At 39.7% G+C, this 26,095-nt stretch overlaps 1 protein-coding gene across 19 annotated transcripts in view; it reads left to right on the top strand.

Annotated features, from left to right (window-relative positions):
* LOC123758638 (uncharacterized) overlaps positions 1–24,186 on the top strand; it is a 179,476-nt gene extending 155,290 nt beyond the window's left edge. For 17 of the 19 annotated variants that reach the window (XM_045743149.2, XM_045743153.2, XM_069334377.1 and 14 more), the window contains 2 exons: positions 4,118–4,399; positions 16,529–24,186. In XM_045743149.2, coding sequence (XP_045599105.2) covers positions 4,118–4,399; positions 16,529–17,247 — 1,001 coding nt within the window. In that variant the 3' untranslated portion in view covers positions 17,248–24,186. Of the gene's footprint in view, positions 1–4,117; positions 4,400–5,206; positions 5,256–16,528 lie in introns of all 19 variants that reach the window. The other 2 variants (XM_069334382.1, XM_045743157.2) reach the window with 1 other exon arrangement.
* The last annotated feature ends 1,909 nt before the right edge of the window (positions 24,187–26,095 follow it).

Below are 26,095 nucleotides of genomic sequence, written 5' to 3'. Positions count from 1 at the left end.
GCAATAAAATTCTCTAGAAGAACATCAGTAAAAAAAAGTCACGAAACGTATAGGGATACCAGCACCAAATAAATAACTACGAAGATGACTCGCCGTGAGCGCCCAACAGCAACAAAATGTTTTTACTCTTGGGATTGTTATCACCTCCACACTTGTCCTACAGCGTTAATTTTGGTATCAATGGACTCGCAATGAAATTCCCAACACGGTGATATGAATATAAGCGTAGAATAATGATTGCGGCCCGCCCACAAGAGTGTGGGAAGTGGTGAAATTGTTACCCGGTATCGGTGACGGGACGACGCACGGCGCTTTGAAAGTTTATACTTATTTCACTCTCATGACATTAATTTTCTATGTACGTCATTCATTTTTGTGTCAATGTGTTTGCAATAGAATGTTCTATGAGCCCGTAGGTAAAAAAAGATCAACAAAGCGTAAGATAGAATAGCGCCAAATATAAAACAACGCTGGAACATATCAGTGAGCGTCAAACACACACAAAATGTTTTTACTTTTGTTATGTTTGTCAAGTTTATACTTGTTGCACACAGTTATTTTTGGTTGTACATTGATCGGAATAAAATTCCCTAAACAGACATATGCATATAATACATGATATGGGGGAAGCATTACCAGTATAAACGGCTAAAATCACCCACCTGCAACCCGTTTGGGACATAATACCATTTGATCGAAGTGGTCCACACCTTTCATGAACTTATTGTACCATGCAGCCTAGTGGTGAGAAAGAGAGCCTCATGGCGCGCAGTTTGAAACAAACCCAAAGTAAATTGGATAAAAATTGAATTTTATACAAATATTTTAAAAGAGGACATAACTTTATGTCCACTATGCGTTAGCGGTTAGCGAAACAGGACTCCTCGGTGAGTCCGGTTAGCGCGAAAGTGTTAAATTAATTAATAAATCAATCTTTCTGCCCCTAACAATGGGAACCCATTTACCTCTCTCTCTCTCCATCTTGGGTGTGGTCCTCTTAGTCTTCTTTCTTCTTGTTTAGACTAACCCAAGTCTTTTAGTTATATCATTTTTCTTTGTCCTGGATTCCAGTGTGTGTGGGGCAAGTCTTTTGGTGCTGTGTTGTTTGATGTTTTCTTGTTTGATAATCTTTGTTTCAAATGTTTCTTTAGGTTCAGGCAGCATCATGCAACAACTGACGTATGTTGTGAATAATATTTGTAGCATTTCATCAAAGTGTTTAAATGGGTGGCATTTTTCCTTTCACTTGACTCTGTTCACCTAGCGGTAAAATAGGTATAAAATAGGTATTTACTAAAATAGGTAAAATATTTAGGTTAGGTATAATAGGTATAAAATAGGTATTTAGTAAAATAGATAAAATAGGTATATTGGAGGTAGACAACTGTTGTGGCTTGCATCCTGGGGAAGGTCAGCAGTTGGCCTCAGGAAAGCTTGACTATGGGAACTATTAAAGGTCATCATAAAATTGGGTAGCCTTGCATGAGCCGCTCCTACTCTAGTGCTAATGTGGCTTTCTGGCAATTATTGGTCACAATGCTTGGCCACGATGATGTCAGAGGAAACTCCATCTTTTTCATTACAGTATTTAATTTTATTGAGAGAACTTGTTACATTCTATAATCTTGGTGCTTATTTTAACTCCACAAGTTAAGCCTATTAAAGGTGAAGCAGCCTAGGTTTGTTGGGATTTAGCCACAACTCTGGTGCTTTTCCTGACTTTAGGAACATTAATAACCAGTGTCGCAGCATTTGCACACTGTTGGACCTAAATTGATGTACACTGAGGACATCTTTGTCTTGGTCATATTAGTGGCTCGGTCATTCATTAATTGCTTGTGCTTAACCTGATAGTGTTGATAGGGCAAGTCAGTCAGCTTTACCATTGATGCTATGTTGTATGTCTTAATATTTTGTCTTCAGTTGATCCAAGATTCAGTTCTTTCTCAGCATGTATATGATGCTGGAGTGATGTTGATCCAATATTGGAATAACATTGGCATTTGCCCAAAGTTATTACAGTGTCTTGTGCATGCTTTTCAATCCCCCTTTCTCTCTCCACATGGATTTAAGTTTGCATATACAGTAACTCTACACAGTATGCCAGTGTGTGAGGTGCATGCACACTTATCCTCCAGTTACAGACTGGATCATCATCACTTTCATTTTATGTGAGAGTTCGAATATTTGTTCCAGCCGCATTGTGGCTCATTCTCTTCTTATTCTACTGTTTTCACTACCTTCTAATCCTAAATTAACAAAATTAAAATACTCTTTGTACTCACAAATGTGCTTGTATATGTACTCGCGTATACTGAGTACATCTTTTTGAGTCCCAAAAAGTCCAATAATTATAATATTAGTGGCAATATACATCCAATAGTATGTATATTGCCACTAATATCCCTATTACTGTAATGGCTAATCGATATACTTATGTAAAAAAATCAAAGTGAACTGAAACATTACTTGTCTTGATTGGCTCGAAAAACTTGTAGAGCGAGGAACAGTGTCACTGTATCTCCTATCACTGATGACATCTCTTATCACCGAGGTTTCCTTCATCTTAAACTGTGTTATTAATCGTCACTTACTGCATCTGGTATGCTTATTGTCAACTCTTTTGTACTGCGGGGTAGTTTGTAGTCAATTCAATCTCAAATCTTTTAAATAATATGTATACTGTATTTTTAATTTGTGAACTATTAATGTATGTCTTTTATTCCTAACTGTAGTCGTTCTCATGTTTATGCATTAGGAATACAGTGTTTGTTGTATTCAGAGTTCTTAAAAATGTTGTTTTCACATATTTAACTATACATGAAAATGTATCCCAAGAAATAATTACAATTTCACTTCACTTTTTTCAGAATAATCTTGAGAACATTTTAACAAATTTTGTTTTCAGATAATGTGGCTGAGAAACCAGAAAAGGTTTTGCTGGGATCTCTTATGGCCATTAATTTGTACACGTAACAGTGCATGCTGCAGACACCTGTAAACACACTCCTGGCTGGGGTACAACACACACACACACACACACACACACACACACACACACACACACACACACACACACACACACACACACACTCACACATTCACAGTACTGTAGTTAAGTGTCTTCTCAATTGTGGGGATGTAATACAAAATCACAGCTCTGATGCCTAAGCTTTTACTACATTACCACTATACTATTTATAGTATAGTATAGTACTAGAACAGTAATTTCTACTGTATTTCTATTGTATTTCTACTGCTTATACTCTTACACTACAGTATTATAAACTAGTACCAATATATAACTACTATACAACAATAACTTATACTACTACATACAGTACTACTATTATACTGATACTAGTATTACTATTACTGTTATACTATTACAGTATTTCTTATACACTACTACTACTACTATACAACTTCTACTGCTATTACTCCTACTACTACACTACTGTAGGTGGTCACTAAATAATATTACAAGGCCTACTCAACACTATTACCACAAATACACAAAAGATAGGTTCTATATTTAACTGCAAAACTAGTTTGTGAATTCTGTCATCATATAAATTTTGGGATTTAGGTCTAAATACTGGAACTGATTAGATTATTCAGAAACATGTTTTACCCAGAACCTGATCTGCAAATTGTTTTATATCCATGTCCCCACATGTTGGCGAGTGCACTGGAGTGGAGTTGAGAAACGGTGCCCAGTTGTTCCACCTTGCCTAGAATTCAATCCCAAGTCCACTCCATTATGAAGCAAATGTACTTACTGGACTTGAGAAGGGTGTTCTAGCTTCATATCTATCCTTGTTTTGAGATCAAAGGCACTCTTAAACTTCATCTTCAGTTAGTGTTTCTTTAACTGTTGATATAGCAATGCTGTCTAACTGGTTGTGAAATGTGTTTAAACTGCACACAAGACTGGATCGGAGAAAAGCCCTAGCCCTAATAACTGTTAAAAGATATACTGTATCTCATAACAACAGCATTTAAAGACCCTCATACTCAGTGGAGTGTGATTTGTGGCATATTCCATATACTGTACATTATTCGTATATTTTTTATCATTAGGAAAGATTAATCGCCTGAAATTGTTCTTCAACAGCTGTGCCTTGGCCTAAAGAACGCCCAAGAGACCTGCGGCTTCAAATTACCAATGTAACTGGGTCACCTACCCATGATTCCCCAAAGATCACATCCCCACTTCCTCATATAATGTCTCACAACTCTAATGTGGAGTGCAGAACATCTCCAGAAAAACGCATGACTCCGGAGAAGAGAAAAATTCGTGGAAGCAGCACGGAAGAGAACGAGGAGAAGAGAAGAAGTTGCGAGGCAGAGACCCACCAGTGGACTCCACCCAGACAGCCAATCAGCATCGGCTCAGGTGGGTCATTGGAAGTCAATATTTTTATACTGTGTTAGTGCTTTGAGAATGAGAAAAGCAATAGGATCAAATGTTTCATAAATTAGCAATTTCGCAATGTAGGTTCACTGTCAGAAATACACACAGTGCTGTAGTTGTCTTAAGATGTAATACACTGTTTTATTTATAGTAGCATCTTTGATGGCGCCACCTATGAGACGTAGCTGTACTCCGAGTTTTTTTTTTTTTTAATAAAGAAAAACTAAATATTTTACATGTTTTAGTTAGGGTAAATGTTGGATGAATGTGAATGAAATGATAAAAGTGCAAGCTTAAGTTTACTTAACATCCACTCTCTTCACAATACTTGAATGTTTGGTAAGTTAATAAATAATAATATTGTGTGGATTTATTACACAGAGAACTAATTAATTAGAAAGGCTAGTTAATGTTTAATATCTAATCATATATGTTATACTATAATTCTTTATGCATCAGAAATAACTACTTAATGTTTAGATTTGCAACAACAACAGGTTCAGTACATGGTGGTGGGTTAGTTTAAACTTTTGACAAGAATGAATTTACTCGCCTTCAATAAGAAAAACAGTTGAGGCAAATTAATATAAAAAACTTGGAATATATTCCCATCAGGACATTGATCTGCCCTTTTTAGTTTAATACTTTTCTAATTTTAATTCAGCCTCATAAATATTGCTTTTAAAATATTAGCAGACGGGCTGCCTATCTCCTAGTCCTGAACCTGTTCTAGATATGTGTTCAGTCATCATAACCCCCAAGTCTTTTTCCTGTTGGTGCTGGGAATAGGTCTAGTGTCCCTGGAGCGTGGGAAAAGGGACCAACCTCGAACCCTCAGGTAGGCCAGTTGGTCTTGCTAATGGCTCAGACTTTGGCAAGGTAGATTCAATTCAGCAGCAGTCAGTGTATTTTTTATAATATGGGCGACTTGCATGCTATTTTATGTAAATATCTAAAAGATGTTTACAATTTTGACTTCCTATTTTAACATTACCTTGAGGTGGTTTTGAGAATGTCCCCACAAATATGTTAAAGATTCATAATACCCATAATTTCAAAAGGAATGTCTGGAATACATTAGTCTCTTAATTAAAAAAGTTGAAGCAAGAACTGACTCTACCTTGCACAAGTAAAGACACGTAGAATTTGGCACAGGTACATGGCAACATTGCAGATGGGACATGCCTTCTCCACTCTTTTGGTTTGATGTGTGCATCGTTGCTCTGATGGCTCAGCACTTAGCTAACCTGATGCCAGGGTATGCGGGACATCTTAACCTTAGCATTGGTCACTTGTCATAATTGACCAGTATTTCCATAACTGAGAACCCAGTTACAAAATTTTAATTTAGATTACTTATGTATTCTTAATACTTTTTATTTATGTTAGTAATTCAGTTAACCATTACATGAAGCTCTTTGTACATGCACAATCAAAATATATATATATATGCAGAACTATAAAATCAAATTAAACACGTTACCAATATCAAGACCTATTGAACACTGTTCCAGCTTTTAAGACCTATTCCTCAGAAGTTCCATCATCCAAAACTTTGGTATGCAGGACACACAACATTACATCTTACATCAGATTAATATGGTTGACTAATTCAAGTACAGTATTGTATAAAAGTTATTAATACTGTATTTGACATGATAAATCTCCATAAAAACCAACATTATTTATAATTGTCAAGTTACATCCTTCATTTCAAACCAAATTGGCTTGTTCCTTAGTTTATTTTTGAGGTAATTAGTTGTTTTTATATTTTGGTCATAAATAACTGAAATTCATATTAAATTTCACCTTTATAGTGTGCTGTTGAAAATTCACTTTAAAATGAATTCAGCTTTGTGTCTTCTCTTGAGATTAACTCGCACCTTGCCTACAGTGTTACCAGTACAACAATAGCCCCATCGTCGTGGGGCTAGTCCCACTGTTGTATCGAATTCTCAGTTAGCAAACCTGATAAAATACATAGAAATCCATCATGTGTCACAGAAATAATGTGAACAGCTTGGGTACAGCATCTGCAATAGTGGCAGCAAACCACAAAGCAACAGTTAATTGGTCCTATGACAAGACCCAGACCCCCAACATAATTACTCAACCAAGATTTCTTGCACAATATAGACTAAGAATATCAACCAACCTGAGGTGCACCTTGTGGTCCAGCAACACAAGCAATGCAGACAACTTAGGCACTAGGACATGGAGCCGACACATCCCAGTATTGCACATCACAGCTGACACATGTAGTAAATGAGTAAATAATGAGAAGTAAATGAAATATATGTCAAGTTTTGTGAAATATATGATAAAGGCACAACAAAATTTATACCAAAACCGATGCAGAACTAGGAAACAGGATTGGTTCAACAGAAATTGCGAGAGGACCAGAGACCAAAAGTCGCAAAAATAGAATCAATATGGGAAAAGGCCAAATCCCCAAACATACCAGTGATATAAAATACGAAAAACAACTACACAGCAATGAGGAGAGAGGCAGAAAGAAATTTTGAAAAAAGGATAGTGGACAAATTTACAACAGAACCAGGCTTCTTCTATAAATTCATAAACAACAAATTGCAGGTAAAGGATAATATTCAGAGGTTGAAAATGGGAAACAGATTCAAGGAAAATGAAAAGGAAATGTGTGAAACATTAAATGAAAAGTACCAAAGTGTGTTTGTACAAAATGAAATCTTCAGAGAACCAGACACAATAAGAATTCCAGAGAACAACATAGAGCGGATAGAGGTGTCTAGAGATGAAGTGGAAAATATGCTAAAGGAGCTCGGGAGGAACAAAGCAGCTGGCCCAGATGGCGTTTCACCATGGGTTCTGAGAGAATGTGCATCTGAGCTCAGCATTCCACTTCACCTGATCTTTCAGGCATCCCTGTGTACAGGAATCGTAGCAGACGTGTGGAAACAGGCTAACATAGTTCCAATCTACAAAAGTGGCAGCAGGGAAGACCCCCTCAATTATAGACCTGTATCATTGACAAGTGTAATAGTGAAAGTATTGGAAAAGCTAATCAAAACTAAATGGGTAGAACACCTGGAGAGAAATGATATAATATCAGACAGACAGTATGGTTTTCGATCTGGAAGATCCTGTGTATCGAATTTACTCAGTTTCTATGATCGAGCCACAGAGATATTACAGGAAAGAGATGGTTGGGTTGACTGCATCTATCTGGACCTAAAAAAGGCTTTCGACAGAGTTCCACATAAGAGGTTGTTCTGGAAACTGGAAAATATTGGAGGGGTGACAGGTAAGCTTCTATCATGGATGAAAAATTTTCTGACTGATAGAAAAATGAGGGCAGTAATCAGAGGCAATGTATCGGAATGGAGAAATGTCACAAGTGGAGTACCACAGGGTTCAGTTCTTGCACCAGTGATGTTTATTGTCTACATAAATGATCTACCAGTTGGTATACAGAATTATATGAACATGTTTGCTGATGATGCTAAGATAATAGGAAGGATAAGAAATTTAGATGACTGTCATGCCCTTCAAAAAGACCTGGACAAAATAAGTATATGGAGCACCACTTGGCAAATGGAATTTAATGTTAATAAATGTCATGTTATGGAATGTGGAATAGGAGAACATAGACCCCACACAACCTATATATTATGTGAGAAATCTTTAAAGAATTCTGATAAAGAAAGAGATCTAGGAGTGGTTCTAGATAGAAAACTATCACCTGAGGACCGGGAATATGGACAGGACAGGACAGGACAGTCCTGTCCACAGTGATAGAGAAGAATTCCCGAGATCTGGAACTTCAAGAACAAGAGGTCATAGATTTAAACTAACGAAACAAAGCTGCCGGAGAAATATAAGAAAATTCTCTTTTGTAAACAGAGTGGTAGACAGTTGGAACAAGTTAGGTGAGAAGGTGGTGGAGGCCAAGACCGTCAGTAATTTCAAAGCATTATATGACAAAGAGTGCTGGGAAGACGGGACACTAGAGCGTAGCTCTCATCCTGTAATTACACTTAGGTAATTGCCAAGCATATTAATGAGTTAGCAGACCCCCCAGGTTGTCTGGCATCTGGTGGCAGGCAATTGTTTGTAGGCAGTGATTTTGCAGCAGTTACATTTGCTTACATCTTTTTCATCAGTTACAAATCTCGCCAAACAGTTGTTGATTTTGTAAGATTTTTAGCTTTCTGGTGGACTTTTTCTCAGTTCTGTTTATGATCTCTGATAAGGTAAGCCAGATTATATTCCTTGTTCCTGGTATGTGGTCATGGGTCACAGACTCCTGGTGTGTTTCCAAAGGTTTGAACACTTCCAGGTTGTAACATTCAGACCGAACATTCTGAATGATGGTTGTAACATTCGTGTCATCAGGTTCGAACTCTCATCACAGCCCTTGTGGATTTGTTCATTTGATGCATCGCACTATTGGGATTTCTGTGTGTATTCAGACCTACTGGTGGGACTTCCCAGAAAATATTTAACTGAAGTCATTTGTGTCTGCTGCCATGATGGTACATGTTTCTGATTAAGTTCAGTCTTGAAAGAGGTGGTTGTGTTGTGACAGGTTGGGACAATAAGCACACAATATAGTAACCAGATGTATATTTATTGTAAATGGTTACATCAGTAGTTGATGCATGGTATGACAGTATCATGACAAGGCAAACTGTAATGTATGGTGGTTGAGTGCTGGTGGAGGCAGAGACTGGTCACTGTGGGGACCAAGACTGGTAAGAGGTGGAGATGCTGCTATGCTGTGAGACTGCCAGATGAGGTAAATCAAAGGGGGTATTGCTTCCAGCTGAGCTGTGTTGAGACCGCCTTGACGCTATGGTGAGAGCCTCATATCCCTATCCATCTGACTGTTTAGAGCAAGCTGCTCATTACTTGGTGGGAAACTGTTTTATGTCGTTTGTAGTACGTGCAATTCTTGAGAAATACAGTATGTGCAGATGTTATTTGTAATATGTGGAATTCTTGGGAAATATTAGCAGATGTCATTTGTAGTACATGGAATTCCTGGAACATTTAAATATATGTTACGTTATTTTTATTGTAGTTGCTACAGTGGGAAGGAAATGACTACTCTTTTCCCTTTATTGTAAATGTCCATATTACCAGACTCTGTACTTGGTGATCACCAAGATTCTCTAAATAAGACAAGTCCTTGTAAGATAAACATTTTCCAGTACCCCTGGAAATACAAGATGCTTGGGCTTGTTTCCTTACATCTGATACATCTGTTCATCTAACAGTAAATAGATGGCCAGGAATTTGGCAACTGTTGTGGGTTACATCCTTTTTCAGATTAGTTGTTGGCCGAGGGAGACGCTGGATAAGTCTAGCAAGCTTCCTGTCCTTGACTATGGAAACACTACAGTTTAACATTTTTAGAGAAGTGTTGCACCTGAAATAACCCACTAGGCATACAACCTATTGTCTTGTTTAGATAGTACTTTTTGTAACTGCAGAATCGTATATACATAGACATACAGTAATGGACAATAGGTAGTAGAATTGGGTACTATTCACTTTAGAGTTCCCCCCCCAAAAAATAAAGCTAAAAACCAATCTTAAATATTCCTAGGCCTAGTATAGCACATATATGTACAGTACTATATTAGGCCTCAGATAGTGTGTATTAGGCCTAGGAAGGTTAGGTTATGTTTTTTGCAACATCAATACAAGGACTTTTCCAGTTTGTCCAAATTCAATAATACCGATTTCTACCTTCTGTTGCATTTCACATCAATTTATGTATGATGATCCCCATCATTACTACAAGTAGTACCTAAACAGGAGGATGGGTTGAGGCATGGTATAATAATGCAAAAAATGTATAATTAGCATAAACATATTTGAATACATTTGTTGAAAGTAGATCAAGTTATGCTAGCTGAAATACAGTGCCCGTGTTCTCTCATGATGGGGGTCCATAGACAAATTAAATCTATATTAATTTCAACAATATGTTTAGGTAATTATAGATGATTTTACTCCTGCTGCTTCCTTTCAGTGCACAAATTACAGTTGCCTTCATGTCTCCAAAACAATGGTTTGAGCCCCATGTTATAAACTTGTAGGAACAATCGCCAAGTTTCAAGTCAGTATATAGCTTGATAATAACTGGGTTCTCAGTATAACTAAGTACACGTTTCTGTGCACCTCTGATGTCAGTTGAAGTCACAGTGGACTGAGTAACACAGTACAATGTTTATTTATCTTGACAGTTATACAAGTTTCAAGCAGCTGAAGCCATTTTTGTATTGTTATATTTGATTTATCAGCTAAATTAACATATTTACCTTTGGTTAGTTTTGTATAGATTAACCATGAATTGTTGCAGTAATAAATACAGTATCTTTATATATTGTAGTATTTTCATTCATTTATATTATTTACGAGTTTTAGAAATATACTGTAGCTGCATAGATTCTATTTACTGAAGATACAATATACTGTACAGTGTTACAGGAAGAAATATTCCAAGAGTTGCATTGTGATTTCAAGTAACATGAGTGAATTGTAAGGTGTAAGGTTGCACCTGCACCGCATCCCGCACCTCACACTGCCGGGGAATAAATGGCGTGGCATTTGTATCTTGGTCGTTTTGTATCAACTGGTGTAAATACAAGGTTTATTAACCCACAGTATCACTAATATTTCTTCTAGACTTGTATGCATACATACAGGAAACCTTATTGTGGCTATCCTCACCTCTTGGTGCTTGTAATGATTTTAGTCACCTTTGGTTTTTAGGAATAAATAGCTTCATGATCCCTCTTGTATATTAAGTTTTCCTGGTCGACAAATTATAAAAATGAAACGATAATAAAATTATGTATATTTTGTATTGGTAAATAATGTTATCAGTTTCAACAAAAATGCCTCTAATTGCTAGTTTTTTTTTGTTTTTTTTTTTACTTCTGCTGGTTAGTTATCCTGTAAAGCCTGTTGTGTGTATGGCCACAAAAATGCATTTTCTATATTTTAAACTTAACACACACTTTCCTTTATAGAACATATAGTAGACTTGTATTTTGTAGCTTATCTCCCATATGTGACTACTCTAGCATGTCAGTATTCTAAATTTCAAGAGCATAACAATAATATAGGTCCCAAATACAGTACTGTAATATAAAACTTGCAAATTTGACATTTTGGAAATACTTTCTAATATATTTAATAAGTTGTCAAACAGCCCAGCATTGAATGTAATGACATGCAAATTTCTGGAGTTGCCCCAGTGTCTCCGTGAAGCTACAAGTCTTCTTGAGAATGCTTCATGCTAAAAGATCACTCTGGCTGCGGCTAGTTCTGTTAGGCCTACCTGGGACCAGAGTCAGAACCTGGCTCCCTCACAGAGGAGCAGAGAGCAAGTGACAATCCTTCATCTCACCAAAAAAAACTCCAGAAAGACAGTGCAGCTTTACAGACTAACGTGAGTGAATTGAAGATAATTCTGGGATATGGGATGCATTGCAAGTGCAACCTTCAGTAAACGTCCCCCTTAAGAGCAGGAGAGACTGCTGAAATACATAGAGGTACAGTAATACAGAGAACATATACGGTATACGTAGACGCGATAAAGCACCTAAATTATTGGGATCGTCTCAAAGCTCTCCAAATGTAATCAATAGAAAGGAGACAAGAGAGATCAAATAATATACACGTGAAAGATACTGGAGGGTCAGGTCTCAAATCTACACAGTAAAATAACAACATAATGGAGTGAACGATATGGAAAAAAATGCAGAATAGAACCAGTGAAGAGCAGAGGTGCCATAGGCACAATCAGAAAACACTGTATAAACATCAGAGGTCCACGGTTGTTCAACATCCTCTCAGTGAGTATAAGAAATATTGCCGGGACAACTGTGGACATCTTCAAGAGAAAACTAGATAGTTTTCTTCAAGAAGTGCCGGACCAACCAGGCTGTGACGGATACATGGGCCTGCGAGCCACTCCAATTAACAGCCTGTTGGACCAAGCTCTCACAAGTCAAGCTTGGCCTCGGGCCGGGCCTGGGGAGTAGAAGAACTCCCAAAACCCTATTAAGCAGACAATTGGAAGGTTCACAGACATTGAAGTCTCAAAAAACTGCCGAACAAGTACTGCATACAAGTCACATTGAATAAAGGTTTCCCTCAAGACTTATCTTCTTGAGGTTATCTTTAGATGATTTCGGGGCTTAGCGTCCCCGCGGCCCGGTCCTCGACCAGGCCTCCTTTTTGTTACACACTTCCCAGGAAGCAGCCCATAGCAGCTGTCTAACTCCCGGGTACCTATTTACTGCTAGGTAACAGGGGCATCAGGGTGAAAGAAACATTTTGTCCATTTGTCTCTGCCTTCACCGGGGATCGAACCCAGAACCTCAGGACTACGAATCCGAAGTGCTGTCCACTCAGCCGTCAGGTTCGCACTCATTTAGTACTAAATTACCACTACCATGCAGCCTGGCCCTATCTCCCAGTCAGTTTGGACCTGATGAAGAAACCCATGACAAACCTGATGGGCAGAAGAGGAGACGAGACAGGGAGCCATCAGGGCTCCTCCAGAAATTGCCACTTTATTACATTTAGTGCTGGGACCACATATCAGAAAATGAAGAAATGATTACTGTACGTTACGATCCGTCTAGGATCGTTATCAAATTGTATCTTCAGCCATGCTTTTGTGACTCATTGTCTGCATTCAATGCTTGATTTCTGGAGGGAGCCTCTTGTGGCTCCCTGAAGCTAATCTAACTACAGAGAACAAGGGATGTACCAGGAGAGAGAGGCAGCAGGCACTAAAGACAAAGAAGAGAAACCAGGCCGGGCAACACAGCCTAAAGCCACTCACAAGCGACTGGGGCTAGGAACATTCACTAAATGCTGAACTCCCAGCACCCTGTTAGAATACCAAAACCCCCAAACCTGTATTAGAACCCACAGCATTAGAGAAGATAATAGCCAAAGCCACATATGTATGAACATGGGCCCCAAGAGTAGACTGTAGGCAGGTTAGACTTTGTGGCACTCTGGACAACCTGGAAAATGTGAGCCTTGGAACAAGGAACCAAGGAAATGGGATCGGCCAACAAGGCATCCATTGAAACAGAAATCGGTGCCAAGCAGGTACCGGTGAAAAGCTGCCACAGGACAGAATAAATGATACAAAGCCCAAGTAGTTGGGCAAGCAGGCCAGAGGTAGAAGAACACACGAGAACTTGCGGAACAGCACCGTAGAGATGTCAACACCAAAATACGAGCAACAGTGGCTCCGCTAGAGTTGAATAATACGAGTTGAGAGTATTTGGCATAAGATGTCGATCGAGAAATAACCAACATAAAAAGGAGAGAACAGAGTGAACCGAAACTGACAGAGACAAATAGTGGCAAAAAGAGTGCCCGGCTACCCCATACTGTCACTGTGAAGAAAGACAGGTGAGAAACCAACAAACCTCCCACCTACGCACCATATAAATGGTAAGAGACACATGTCATAGAGTCCAGACGCATAGAGCAGAGTAGGAGTTGAACCGGTGAAGCACACCACCAGACCTACCTGCTGGAAGAGAGAGCCATGAAAAAATGCCCAAGTTCAGACACTGAACTAGAAGCTTCCAGAAGACACTGGAATAGGACACCAGAAACCAAGATTGGGCCAGCCACCAAGGAGCCAGAAGGTTCTCTCTTCCCATGTACAGTACAACACCAGACTGGTCAACACCTGGAGCAACAACTGAACTGGGGAAAAAGTAAATGCACCTCCACTGTGACCAAGTCAATCGAAAGGCATCCACTGCAAAAGCCTCATGGTTGGGAATGGAGCCATGTGAAGGAAAGCAGCAGTACCACACTGATGCAGAGTGTTCCACCTCGGGGAGCCCAAATGTCTTGCAAATCCAACAGAAGAACGTGTCGTCGATGGTCCACTCCATGGAGATGGGCTGAAAGCAAGACAGCCCATCCATGAAAATATTGGATACACACCCCACACATAAACTGCATGGAGAACCAAACCCTGAGAAGCCAGAATGTGAGCTATATGAAGCATCCAGCTCAAAAGGGCAACAGACTGAAAAGTGCTTCCCCACCTTGGTTCAGGTAATGAACCACCAAGGAACAATCTGAATGGAGCCAGAACACCGAGGCCAGAGGAAACGGAATCCTTCTTCAAGTCATGTCACACAGCTGCAAACTTGCGCATCGTGCTGTGCGCTCGACAGAACAAACGTGACCACCAACCCTGGGCAGTTTGGTGAGCACTGATCATAAAGCTCCACCCCAGAGACGAGGCATCTGTTGAGATGAGGCAATACATTATGCACTGGGGAAGGATGGCACCATCAAACTGAACCCTGAAAAATCTGAAGGTTAAGTTGACAAAGCAAGAGCCAGCAAAGGGCAGGAGGGGTCTGAACTTGCCTGTCCAGGGACCAGTAGAACCAGAAAAAACAGAACAATGCCCAGAGATATGATGAGGCAGGCAAAGTTCACACTTCAGCATAACTGCTTGACCAACGGGAAAGTCACCTGGGGCCGATCCAACACCAGATGGCAATGAAGCTGCAGGTGGAACAAAGCCACTGGAGGCAGGGAAAGATACACCAATTGAAAATCCCAAATGAGGCTTGGCCAAGCCTGGGACAGCTCCAACGGGTACTTTTGTCAGTTCACCAGAAAACCTGAACCAACAACCTTGACCAACCTAAAGTCCCCACCCAACCAGAATGTCTATGAAAGGGTACAGAAAACACCTGATTAATTGGGCAGGAAGAGAAAGCCGCTGCCAAAACAACCTAGGACAAAACAGCCTTGGGAAAGAGGGTAAAAATGGGGAGGCAGCCACAGGAGTAGGTGATCATGCCAAATCTAAACAGGCCAGCATAGTCGGCCGATACGAGAAGTGGGGCCAAATAAAATGCTGCCACTGCCTCCAAAAGGAGAGACACGAGCATCTTTGACAAGGTCACCAGGGCCAGAACCGCAGGCCACAAGGCCTCCGTTCCCATATTGGACCTCGGTGAAGCCACATTCTCATCAAGACACTCAGCAACCCCCTCCAGAAGGACCAAGACATGCAACACTGCAGAAGGTCCCAACATGCCCTATGGTCATCCACAATAAGAGCCCTGGAAAGCGTAGGCAACTGCACATGGAGCTGCCACTTTCCCACATCCTTGAGCTGTACTAGAGCAAACAGGGAGGACTGGAGGAAAGCAAATTGAGCCCTGCTGAGAAACACCTAAAAGATGGAGCTCACCACCTGCCAGTCAATCACACGGTAATGACAGAACACTGCCAAGACCCCAAGAAGAAAAAAAGGAAAGAAGAGGGGTCACGAGTTGGCCAGGATGAGCCCGAGACCTCAAACTGTAACCAAAAAAGATGGACCCGAATTCAAAAGAGGCAGGGTCCATCACAGAAAAGAAGTCTGAACTTTACAGGAGGTACTGAAGCAAATCAGCTTGAACCACTAATGGCACAGTGTGGGATAGAAACCTTTGGAAAAAAGACGAATCTAAGTTGCCTAACGGGACCCTGAAATGAGCCCATGGGGGAGCTGCTGAAGGATCAAACTCATCCATGGCTCATTTGTTGTTCATTGCACAGCATCCAGTTGCTCATTTTAGTGAACCTCATTCCATGCGATTCATTTGCATTAGTCATCTGGCAGTTTTCAAGGCTTCATTTCCTGTGAACCCTTCAATTGTCTATAATGCACCAACTTTTTGGAGGCTTTTTCTGGCGAGGTGGAGGATTGTCACCTGGTCTTTGTGCCGCTGTGAGGGGGAGGTAAGGTTCTTGCTCTGGTTCCTGGTAGGCCTAACAGAACTTGCCACAGTTGATGTGACCTTTTAGTATGACGTAATCTTCAGTAGACAGACAGCTTCAGGGAGCCACAAGGGCTACCTCCAGAAAACAAGTTTAAATTTGGATCTTTTATTTAGAACTTTATTCTCTTGTTTTAATTTAGGTAGTTGTATGTCATCATAATTGTATTTTCATTGCATTTCAATATTATTGTGACACTTTTTTAGGTCATATTTCTCTATTACTTTATTTGTGGTAACTTCATAAGTTATGAAAATACATATAAAATTTATCTTTAAATCACAGGTGTTCGGATGGCTCAGGAACTTCTACGAGGTGTGGAACAGCTGCTGGACTCAGAGATGGGAGAATTGCGCAGGCGAACAGCTGCAATGTCCTCCCGTATACGGCTCCTGGGCAGGAGTGATTCTGGCTCTGACAGTGTGAGCAACATCAGCAGTCCAAGTAGCAGCAGTGGTAATAGTAGTGCTAGTGGCAGGAGCAGCAGCAGTGGTAAAAGCCCAGATGTTCACACCACACACATAATTGTTACTACACTTGAAGATAATGAGCCTTCAAATATTAAATCTGCGAAAAATATAAAAAATCCATTGCATGCAAACAAGTATCCTGAACCAGCACAAGGAACTCTTGTAACAAGTCGAGCTCGTAGTGAGCCTCCATTTCCAGGGGAAGAGGGCCTGTACCGTGCACGATCCTGTCCTGGCCTTCCAAGACCAAATGGAAGCTGTGAGGGCAATGAAACAGTCTCAGCCTTATTGCCAGACTTACAACTGGTGCGTCTTCGTGGGTCACGTCCACCAGCATCACAAGAAAAATTTTTGAACCGTTACTCTTGTGGAGCTTTGGATGCCCACCAGCCAACCACTTCCTCATCATTCGAGTCTTGTCCAGACTTTGGAAACTTGAGGCAGTGTGTCCGTGAGGGAGACTCCGTTCATTCCTCCTCTTCCTCACTCTCTTCAACTCACTCCTCTTTTACAAGACTTCTTCAGGTGTCATGAGATATTTAAGTCTCTTCATATGACGTAAGATATTCAGGCCAAGGAATTTATGCTGTATTTTATTTTGTGTGAAAATCCTGTGAAAAGCATTTTTTACAATTTATTATGCTCTTCAATAACTGAAATATGTGAATTATTTATAAAAAAAAAAAAGGGTGGAAAACAAATAGAGACTGTGCTACAAAAGTCAGAGAAATGAATGGCAGCTCAGCCCACCGCACCAGAAAGTGATTCGAAGAGTTCAAGTCACACGATGGTGACGATACTTTTGTACAAAATACACCACCCAAGTAACTTCAATGTGATGGAATTTTTGTTCCTAAATATATGACTTATTAAGTGCTGCACTCAGTGTGTGAAGATATTAAACAAGAACTGAGTAATCCAGTTTTGGTAGTTTTCAGGTTCTGATGTCAGCACACAAATGTACATTTTTCTCTGTACAGTAGCAAGGGCCCCCACATGCTAGTCGCTGCGGAACTGTGGAGTCGAGGAGTTTGCTTGTACACTAGTGTAACGTGTTAATGATTAAATAGTTTCAGATCTATTTTCTCAGGATATTAATTTATATTCATTTGAGTTGAAAATTTATAAAAATATATGTGAAATTTTACTAAAAGTTAATAACCTCACACCATAAATAAATATTTAAGTATATAGAGTACTTTTAGGAATTAAGAGTTTCCTTTTGCCATTTTCACTGGATAAACACAACTAAAAAAAAAAAAGACTTATCAGTGAAATTAATCCAACTTTCAGGTTGTTAATAAAGCTCTATTTAATACAGGTAACTTCTTTGACTCTGTTGTTGTGGTTTGCAATTACCCTCATTCATCACCCATCTTACTACCAGTTAATTGGGGGGGCCCATGTTATATTTGTAAATACCTAGAATATATTTGATTCACTTTAAATTATTAAACATGATTGGATTTACCTTAGTCACTCAGGCAGCAAGCAATATAATGCTGGTGTTGTACATAGATATGTAGGTTACTAATTTTAACAGTATGGTAATCATTAAGTTGAACTGTATCTGGCTGGTAAGGCAAGAGGTCGACTTGTAAAGTCTGATGATTGACAAGGAAAAGATGACTTGGCTTATTGATTAACAAACATTTTGCTCAATAGTAATTTAGTGTGCAGGGTAATACGGTGTGAAATATTTTGTTAATTGATTTTTGTTCATTCTAGTAAAAAAATTTACTTTTCAGATAATCACATAATGTGCCTAAATATTGTATTAGTTGAATTATCCATTGACAGTAGTAAGAGAAGTAAAATGACTTATTTGAAGGAAACGAAGTTATGCCCCAGTCTATAAAATTAACAGTCCTGTCTGTGTTTGTGATTTTGGGCATAAGAAAAAAAAAGTTCACTGGCAAATGACAAAGATGTTTGCATTTCATTGTGCCATATTGTAATTTTACCTTCAGAATTTGCTCCCTAAGTTAATTAGCATGAGTAAACTTTTGAATTATGTTGTGTTCATCTGTATCACAAAGGGTTTTTAATAGACTTCTCATTGAAAATGTTCATATTTTAAATATTCATGTTCGTGTTATGTCTTAAAACAGTTTATAAAGTATAACATTTTTCTCGGTAGTATTTATATGTTTGTCTTAGAATTGCTTCAGTAACAATGTTTGATTCAAAGTTTATATTGAATTCAATTTGGCTAGTTTAGCTCTAAATGCAGAAACAATGAAATATACCTTATAATCAAAAAGTTTTGGTGCTGTACTCCGAGCCCAAAAACACATCCAAGAGAAGCTTAAGGTCTAATTTGGCTTAAAATATTCTAACTCAGAATGAACAAGGATAATAAAGTTTTCAAGGACATTTAAAGCAGAACAATGAATATACCTCCAATAATTACATTGGTTCACACTGCCCCCTCTATATTCATCCTCTCTGCTGTAATACTTTTTGGGAAAGCTTATATTGTCTTTGTTAATTGTGTCAAAAGTCAAGAAATGTTTGATATCAAAGCCAGAAACAATCATCAGGCAAACTTGAAGTTGCCTCTCGTGTAAAAACAAAACAAAAAGGCTGTCATCAATGCTATACTGCATTGAAGTATTACTTTACAACATTAGCGAGTACTTAAGTGACATTATGTGACAATAATATAACTATGGTGTTGCAATGCAGGAGACGTGTACTTTGGCATCAGTGAGCCAGGTATTGTCATTCAGGGTGCATGTACCTCTACAAGAAATATAATTCATCAAGAGGTACAAACCTCTGTAGCAGGCATATACCCCATGTAGAAGATATGCTCCTATACACGAGACACATACCTCGGCATCACTGACCCAGGTATTACAACAGCAGGTAATATACAGTCTATCAAGATACATATCAGTCACATGATACTTGTGTATGGTAAATCATTAGTTTGCTTGCATTGTGCCCTTTTGTTCCTAATGTGAACACACTTGTCAAGATACACCTCAAATTTATTCTCGGCATCAACAACAACAAAAGTAACGAAGCTGTTTGCCGAGGCCAATTGGTATTTGTTACGTAGTTTTAGTATACTGGTACTAGGCAATGATAAGCAAATCTGTGACTGTTGCCATACACTTTGCCAAATATTGACTGTAGTCATTTTCTGATGCATAATGTCTCAGCATTTGTGCATACAACATGGAATATTGGTCACCAGGGTTACCATATTGTAATATTAAGTCTTATTTTATTATTATTTTATTTTGAGTGAGGTGGGTCTTGAAAAATGAAAGCAAAATTTGAAGTGGTTAAGTGTTTGTATATATTTGTTAATTATGCAGGAATAACAATTTGCTTCTGTTAATAGATACAATAATTTGGCTGTGAGCTTGGAAATAGTGTTTCACAGAGTGATATTTCAAACTGTGGAATCCATAAGCTGTACTTTATATCATTTCATGAAAAAAATTTATTATATTTAATTGATTGAGCCTTATGATTGTGTAGAATATAAGTTTATGGCGTTGAGAAAGCTGGCTCTGTCGTCTTAAGATGCTGGCTACTGCAACACAACACAGCATCCCAATATAATTCTAGGGATGATCTTGAAATAAAGTAATTTATAACTACAAATTCATAATTATAAATTTGGGATCAATATCTTCAAATATTTACTGGTAAATTATACTGTACAAGTATCAACAGTGTCGGAAAATTAGGTACAAATGTCACTTGTTTGTACCGTACTTTATTATGTTAAATAGGTGCAAAAAGTATATATTTTGGAAATTAATGCAGAATTAAGATTGCTTTATATGTTGATAATTAGGATCATATTCTACCTGTATGCCATTTAACAGTGTTTCTTCTCTTTACTTTGCATTTTTGCACACTATAGAGGCTATGCTTTCAAAGATCTATTGACAGTTGGCATTAAAGATAACTTGTGAGGCTTTACTTTAGGTCTTAAGTACTGTATGTATGGTGTCGAGTATTACCGCCAGCAGCGTCACCATTTGTCCCCACCATCGGGGACACCATCTCTTATGCTGCTCTTGTTAACTCAAAATGTCTTGGTCTTCCAACACTTCTACTGTTACACAGAAATTCAGTTCATGGTTACTGTCGGTAATAACATTTTGAAAAGCTAAGTTAGGTCTTAGCCAACTGATATCAACGTAAACAGCAAAACATTGAACTGAATCTCATACAGTGTATGACTGGAAAATAATGATTAATTTTTTAACTGATATAATCACTTGAATGAAGGAAGGTTATTTGCTTAGTTTTTTGAAAATAATTTTATGTTGCACAGAAGAACTTTTAATGAAAAGTACCGGTAACTTGACGTGTAATGGAAATTGTGAATAGGGTATTGAAGATGATGGCTGACATGCCATACATAACAGTGGATGATAAAACCTGCACATCAGAGTTGACTATAAAATTAAGCAGTATTGGTTAATATGTTAGACTATTATTACATTAAATTACATTACATGTAAACATTTTCTTGCATCAAAATTTCTGCATTCAAGGAATTAGTTACTGTAATTAATTTTTTTATGAGGACAAGCACGTGCACAAAATTATGATGTCAATGGAGACTGCTAAACTATTAATTTGTATTATGTTAACAAAATTGCATACAGAGTTTTAAATAAAGGCTACAGTTATTGTGTACTCTGTTCAATGTGGCTATGCTAATATAATACAGTACTGTACTGTATTTTTCCCCCTGTGATATAGCAAATTATATAAACTTAGTTTTAAATTTAATAGATTAAGATTTGTGGCAATGAAAACATGATGACCAGAAGGGTAAAGTGTTCAAGCATGATGAACGTCCTCCACCCACAACCATCACACTACCAAAAGTAAACTAATCCAAACACTTAATATTTGTCGTATAAATAATGCATTTCTAAAAATAGTTTGTTTGGGGTCTATGCATAATAGACAAAATATTAAACAAAATTAAATTATCCTAACAAAACAAAGCTATTTTAGGAAGAAATATAACATGACTGTATCATCCATCCATCAACACTGGATATCCTATCTGGCATCACTACTTTACCCGACGAGTAAAACTAATATTTTTTTTTGTTTCACACGGCAAATTGGCTATGACCATTTTAATTTTAATTAATGAAAATAGAAAGTACTGTAAATGGTGGAGATTTATGTTTGCTTAAGAAATATATAGTATATTATGGTATGCTGTAGTATTAAATATACGTGCTTGAAAAGTATAAATTAATCATTACAAGTTTAAGTCTTCTGTAAGTCTAGCAGTTTTCTTCAGAAGGTTGAAGTGTGGTACTCTGATGTGCAGGTTTGTGTGTGTGAGGGGGAGAGGGGGGGGGGGGAAGAGACTGTGCAGGTTAAGTCGACACTTCTGCGTTGGCTATGTTAATAGACCATAAAATTATTACCTTGGGAATGTTGATATCAAAAACAAATTTGAAATATTGTATAGTAATATTAAATGAAGTTATTTTCTATTTATACAATATTTGAAGTATTATAGTACTATGTCATTAACTCTTAAACTGCTATCATTCTCACGTGATAAACTGATGATGCTCTTGTCATTTGTGAACAATTTAATGTGCTATTTAATTGTCAAAGTCCCTAAATAGTCTATGTGGTTGTCATTCAACACTAGAGACCTCAGGCAATCATTTGCCATATTGGGAAGAAATCCTGAAAGTCTTCGTTGCCTTCCTAGACATTATTAAAAAAATGTCACCCTGTCAGGTGCATCACCATCCACTTGCTGACGCTCGTGCTTGGAACCATTGACACTAATCAAAATTTCAAGGCCTTATGAACCACAAAAATATTTGTGATAAGGAGAAATCTACTACAAATATTTTACTTCAGAATTTGACATTTTCATCATTTCACCTCAATATGGCCAATGTAAAATTATTACTTTCCTTCCCACTTCATCAGAAATTTGTTTTAAGATATAAAAAGAGAATTTTTAGATTTTTGTATGCACACACTGGGAAAGGAACAAAAAACGGATACACAATTTGAGGGTTAAGTTTAATATATGAAAATCGGTACCAATTTTATTGCAGTAATTAAGCATATTAATGATGGCTATGTTTTGGTATTATTAAAATTACTACAATAGTACTTAGCTGTTCATATAATTATTATTTTGCATAACTGAAATTACTTTGATATTGTCAAGATCACTACTGTATATTGATGTTCTCAAGGTGATTACTTTTGTGTTCTTAAAATGAACACACACAGGTGGATATATGAAAATGTTTGAATATTCCAGTCAAGTTCCAAGACAAATATTCTTAAGCATACTGTATGTACTCAATTCTGATAACTGCTATTAGGCAAGAGATTAAATGAATAGCAGAGCTGTATTGAATATTGAGCAAGGCAATTATGAGGAGAAAGAACCAAGTCAGTATATCTACATAGCACTTGGAAGGGATAAAAAGATCAAGAATCATGATATGAGGAATAACAGTGCCCAACCACTTGGACCACTGAAGGCTCAAATGCCGACCCGCGCTAAGAGAGGCCGTCACTGCATTAACCAGTCCTAGTGGATGGACAATTAATGTGCAAGACAAAGTGGGAGGCATAATTTATACTTTGAAGCACCCATGAAGTACTTCAATGTTGGACCAACGTTATTTGACGTTGATTCAACGTCATGTGCCTGCTGGGCAGGTGACACGGTAAAGCACAATAATTTTCAGCCTTTGCCAGGTTGGGATTGCTCGTGTTCCTGTCTAAACATACCGCCTTTGGCCCTGTGCATCCGGGGGAACCCTGAACAATATCAGAGCATCCTAATCTGGCCATGTTCACAAACTTCTCAACTCATAAGCCTCCTCTGCCTAATCTTATCCAGTGACAAAGCTTTGATAATCCTCTTCCTTAAATTTGTCATCATATATTTTTACTTATTCCTAGCTGTTTTAGAAACTACTGTATCACTTTAATTAATCTTAGTCACTGCCCCAAATGCATAAATTATCACAATGTTTTTCAGCCAATAATTTTAATTAACAAATGTCCTCTTTTATTGAATACTACAGTAGTACAGAGAGTCCTCACTATACGTCACTACATTATACATTGATGGTAAATTAAGGACTTGTCTTTCTCCATTAAAACTAGCAAAACCATATAAAGGAAAATGCCTGGGAACATGATAGTTATTTAAATAGAAAGTATTAATATAGATGTAAAATTACTGAACAATTTTTAAAGCCTTTTGCAGCTGGAAAATTGATGGTTTACTATATGTTGTTGCACTTAGTCCTAACTTTCAGGAATGTATCCCTGACGTATAGCGAAGATTTAAAGTACCTGCCAGTTATGCAGAGTATTTGACAACAATATAGGGCTCATTTTGTCCTGCACTGTTACGGTTAACACAATACACCAAGAAATTTTTGACTGGTTAAAGATACTGGTAAATAAAATGTTACATGACAATTTGGATTTTAATTTTGGATCTTTTAGATTTTTTTAAGTGTAAAATCTTATTATAATTCACCATTTCAGGGGACAGGAAGCCAGAGTGTATTCATATATGTAAAGCTTTTATCGAGATCCCCCCCCCCCCCCTCTCCCAGGGTCGAATTACTGACCCGCCCAGGATTCAACCCCACAACAAGCTGACTAACTCCCGAGTACCTACTCACTGCTAGGTGAACAGCAGTATCAATTTGGTAACGTTTTGTCTGTTCGCTGCTAAAACGGCAGCTTTCCAAATATCAGGAACAAAATTGTCAATCTCTTCAATAATTTAAAATGTTATCTTATTTAACTAGTGTATTACTCTATTTTTACGTTATGAATCTTGTGTATTGTACTTACAGGAAGAGTGGAGAAATACAGGCATATGGAGAGAGACGACATCCAGGGGGCGCCCACCCTCAAGGGGGGGGGTGAGGCAGCCTCATCCTCGGGGGGGGGGGGGGCAGCCTCATCCTCAGTGACGCCCAGCCACAGGGGGCGGGGCAGCCTCATCCCCAGGGGCGCCCAGCCACAGGGGGAGGGCAGCCTCATCCTCAGTGGCGCCCAGCCACAGGGGGGGGGCCAGCCTCATCCCCAGGGGCGCCCAGCCACAGGGGGAGGGCAGCCTCATCCTCAGTGGCGCCCAACCACAGGGGGGGGGGCAGCCTCATCCCCAGGGGCGCCCAGCCACAGGGGGGGGGGCAGCCTGATCCTCAGGGGCGCCCAGCCACAGGGGGGGGGCAGCCTGATCCTCAGGGGCGCCCAGCCACAGGGGGGGGGGGGCAGCCTGATCCTCAGTGGCGCCCAGCCACAGGGGGGGGGCAGCCTGATCCTCAGTGGCGCCCAGCCACAGGGGGGGGGGAGCCTCATCCTCAGGGGCGCCCAGCCACAGGGGGCGGGGCAGCCTCATCCTCAGGGGCGCCCAGCCACAGGGGGGGGCAGCCTCATCCCCAGTGGCGCCCAGCCACAGGGGGGGGCAGCCTCATCCTCAGGGGCGCCCAGCCACAGGGGGGGGCAGCCTCATCCTCAGGGACGCCCAGCCACAGGGGGGGGGGCAGCCTCATCCCCAGTGGCGCCCAGCCACAGGGGGGGGGCAGCCTCATCCTCAGGGGCGCCCAGCCACAGGAGGGGGCAGCCTCATCCCCAGTGGCGCCCAGCCACAGGGGGGGCAGCCTCATCCTCAGGGTGGGGGGCAGCCTCATCCCCAGTGGCGCCCAGCCACAGGGGGGGGGCAGCCTCATCCTCAGGGGCGCCCAGCCACAGGGGGGGGCAGCCTCATCCTCAGGGACGCCCAGCCACAGGGGGGGGGGGGCAGCCTCATCCCCAGTGGCGCCCAGCCACAGGGGGGGGGGCAGCCTCATCCTCAGGGGCGCCCAGCCACAGGGGGGAGGGGCAGCCTCATCCTCAGGGGCGCGCAGCCTCAAGGGGGGGGGGGGGGGGGGGGGGGGCAGCCTCATCCTCAGGGGCGCCCAGCCACAAGAGGACACAGAGCACTTAAACCAGGCCGCAGGAGCGACGTGCTACAGGGACCACGGCGCGCGACCAACTGACCCAGCCCCGGCAGCGGGGCAGTAAAGTACCCGGGAGTTAGGCTACTGCTGAGGGTGTCGTTGTGGTGGTCACTCGTTAACTAAGGGCGAACTGTCTTAGGTATAACTCCGAACCTTTTGGTGTTAAGATGGCATTAACCTCCAGATTCAATAGTTTTGAATAGAAAAATATATGTTGTTGTTGTTGATATAGGGGGGAGACGACGAGCCAGGGGTTGGACGCTCTCCTAAGCATATATTACTGTTGTTTTCTAAAACTTTCACAACTCGATATAAAATAATATGAAACGTTTTATGTACGTTTAAGAACATAACCACTCTGCTGAAGGCCAATT

The sequence above is a fragment of the Procambarus clarkii genome, chromosome 31, assembly GCF_040958095.1.
Source record: "Procambarus clarkii isolate CNS0578487 chromosome 31, FALCON_Pclarkii_2.0, whole genome shotgun sequence".
NCBI lineage: Eukaryota > Metazoa > Arthropoda > Malacostraca > Decapoda > Cambaridae > Procambarus > Procambarus clarkii.
The sequence above is the reverse complement of the archived record's forward strand: the minus strand, read 5'-3'. Positions and strand labels throughout refer to the sequence as shown.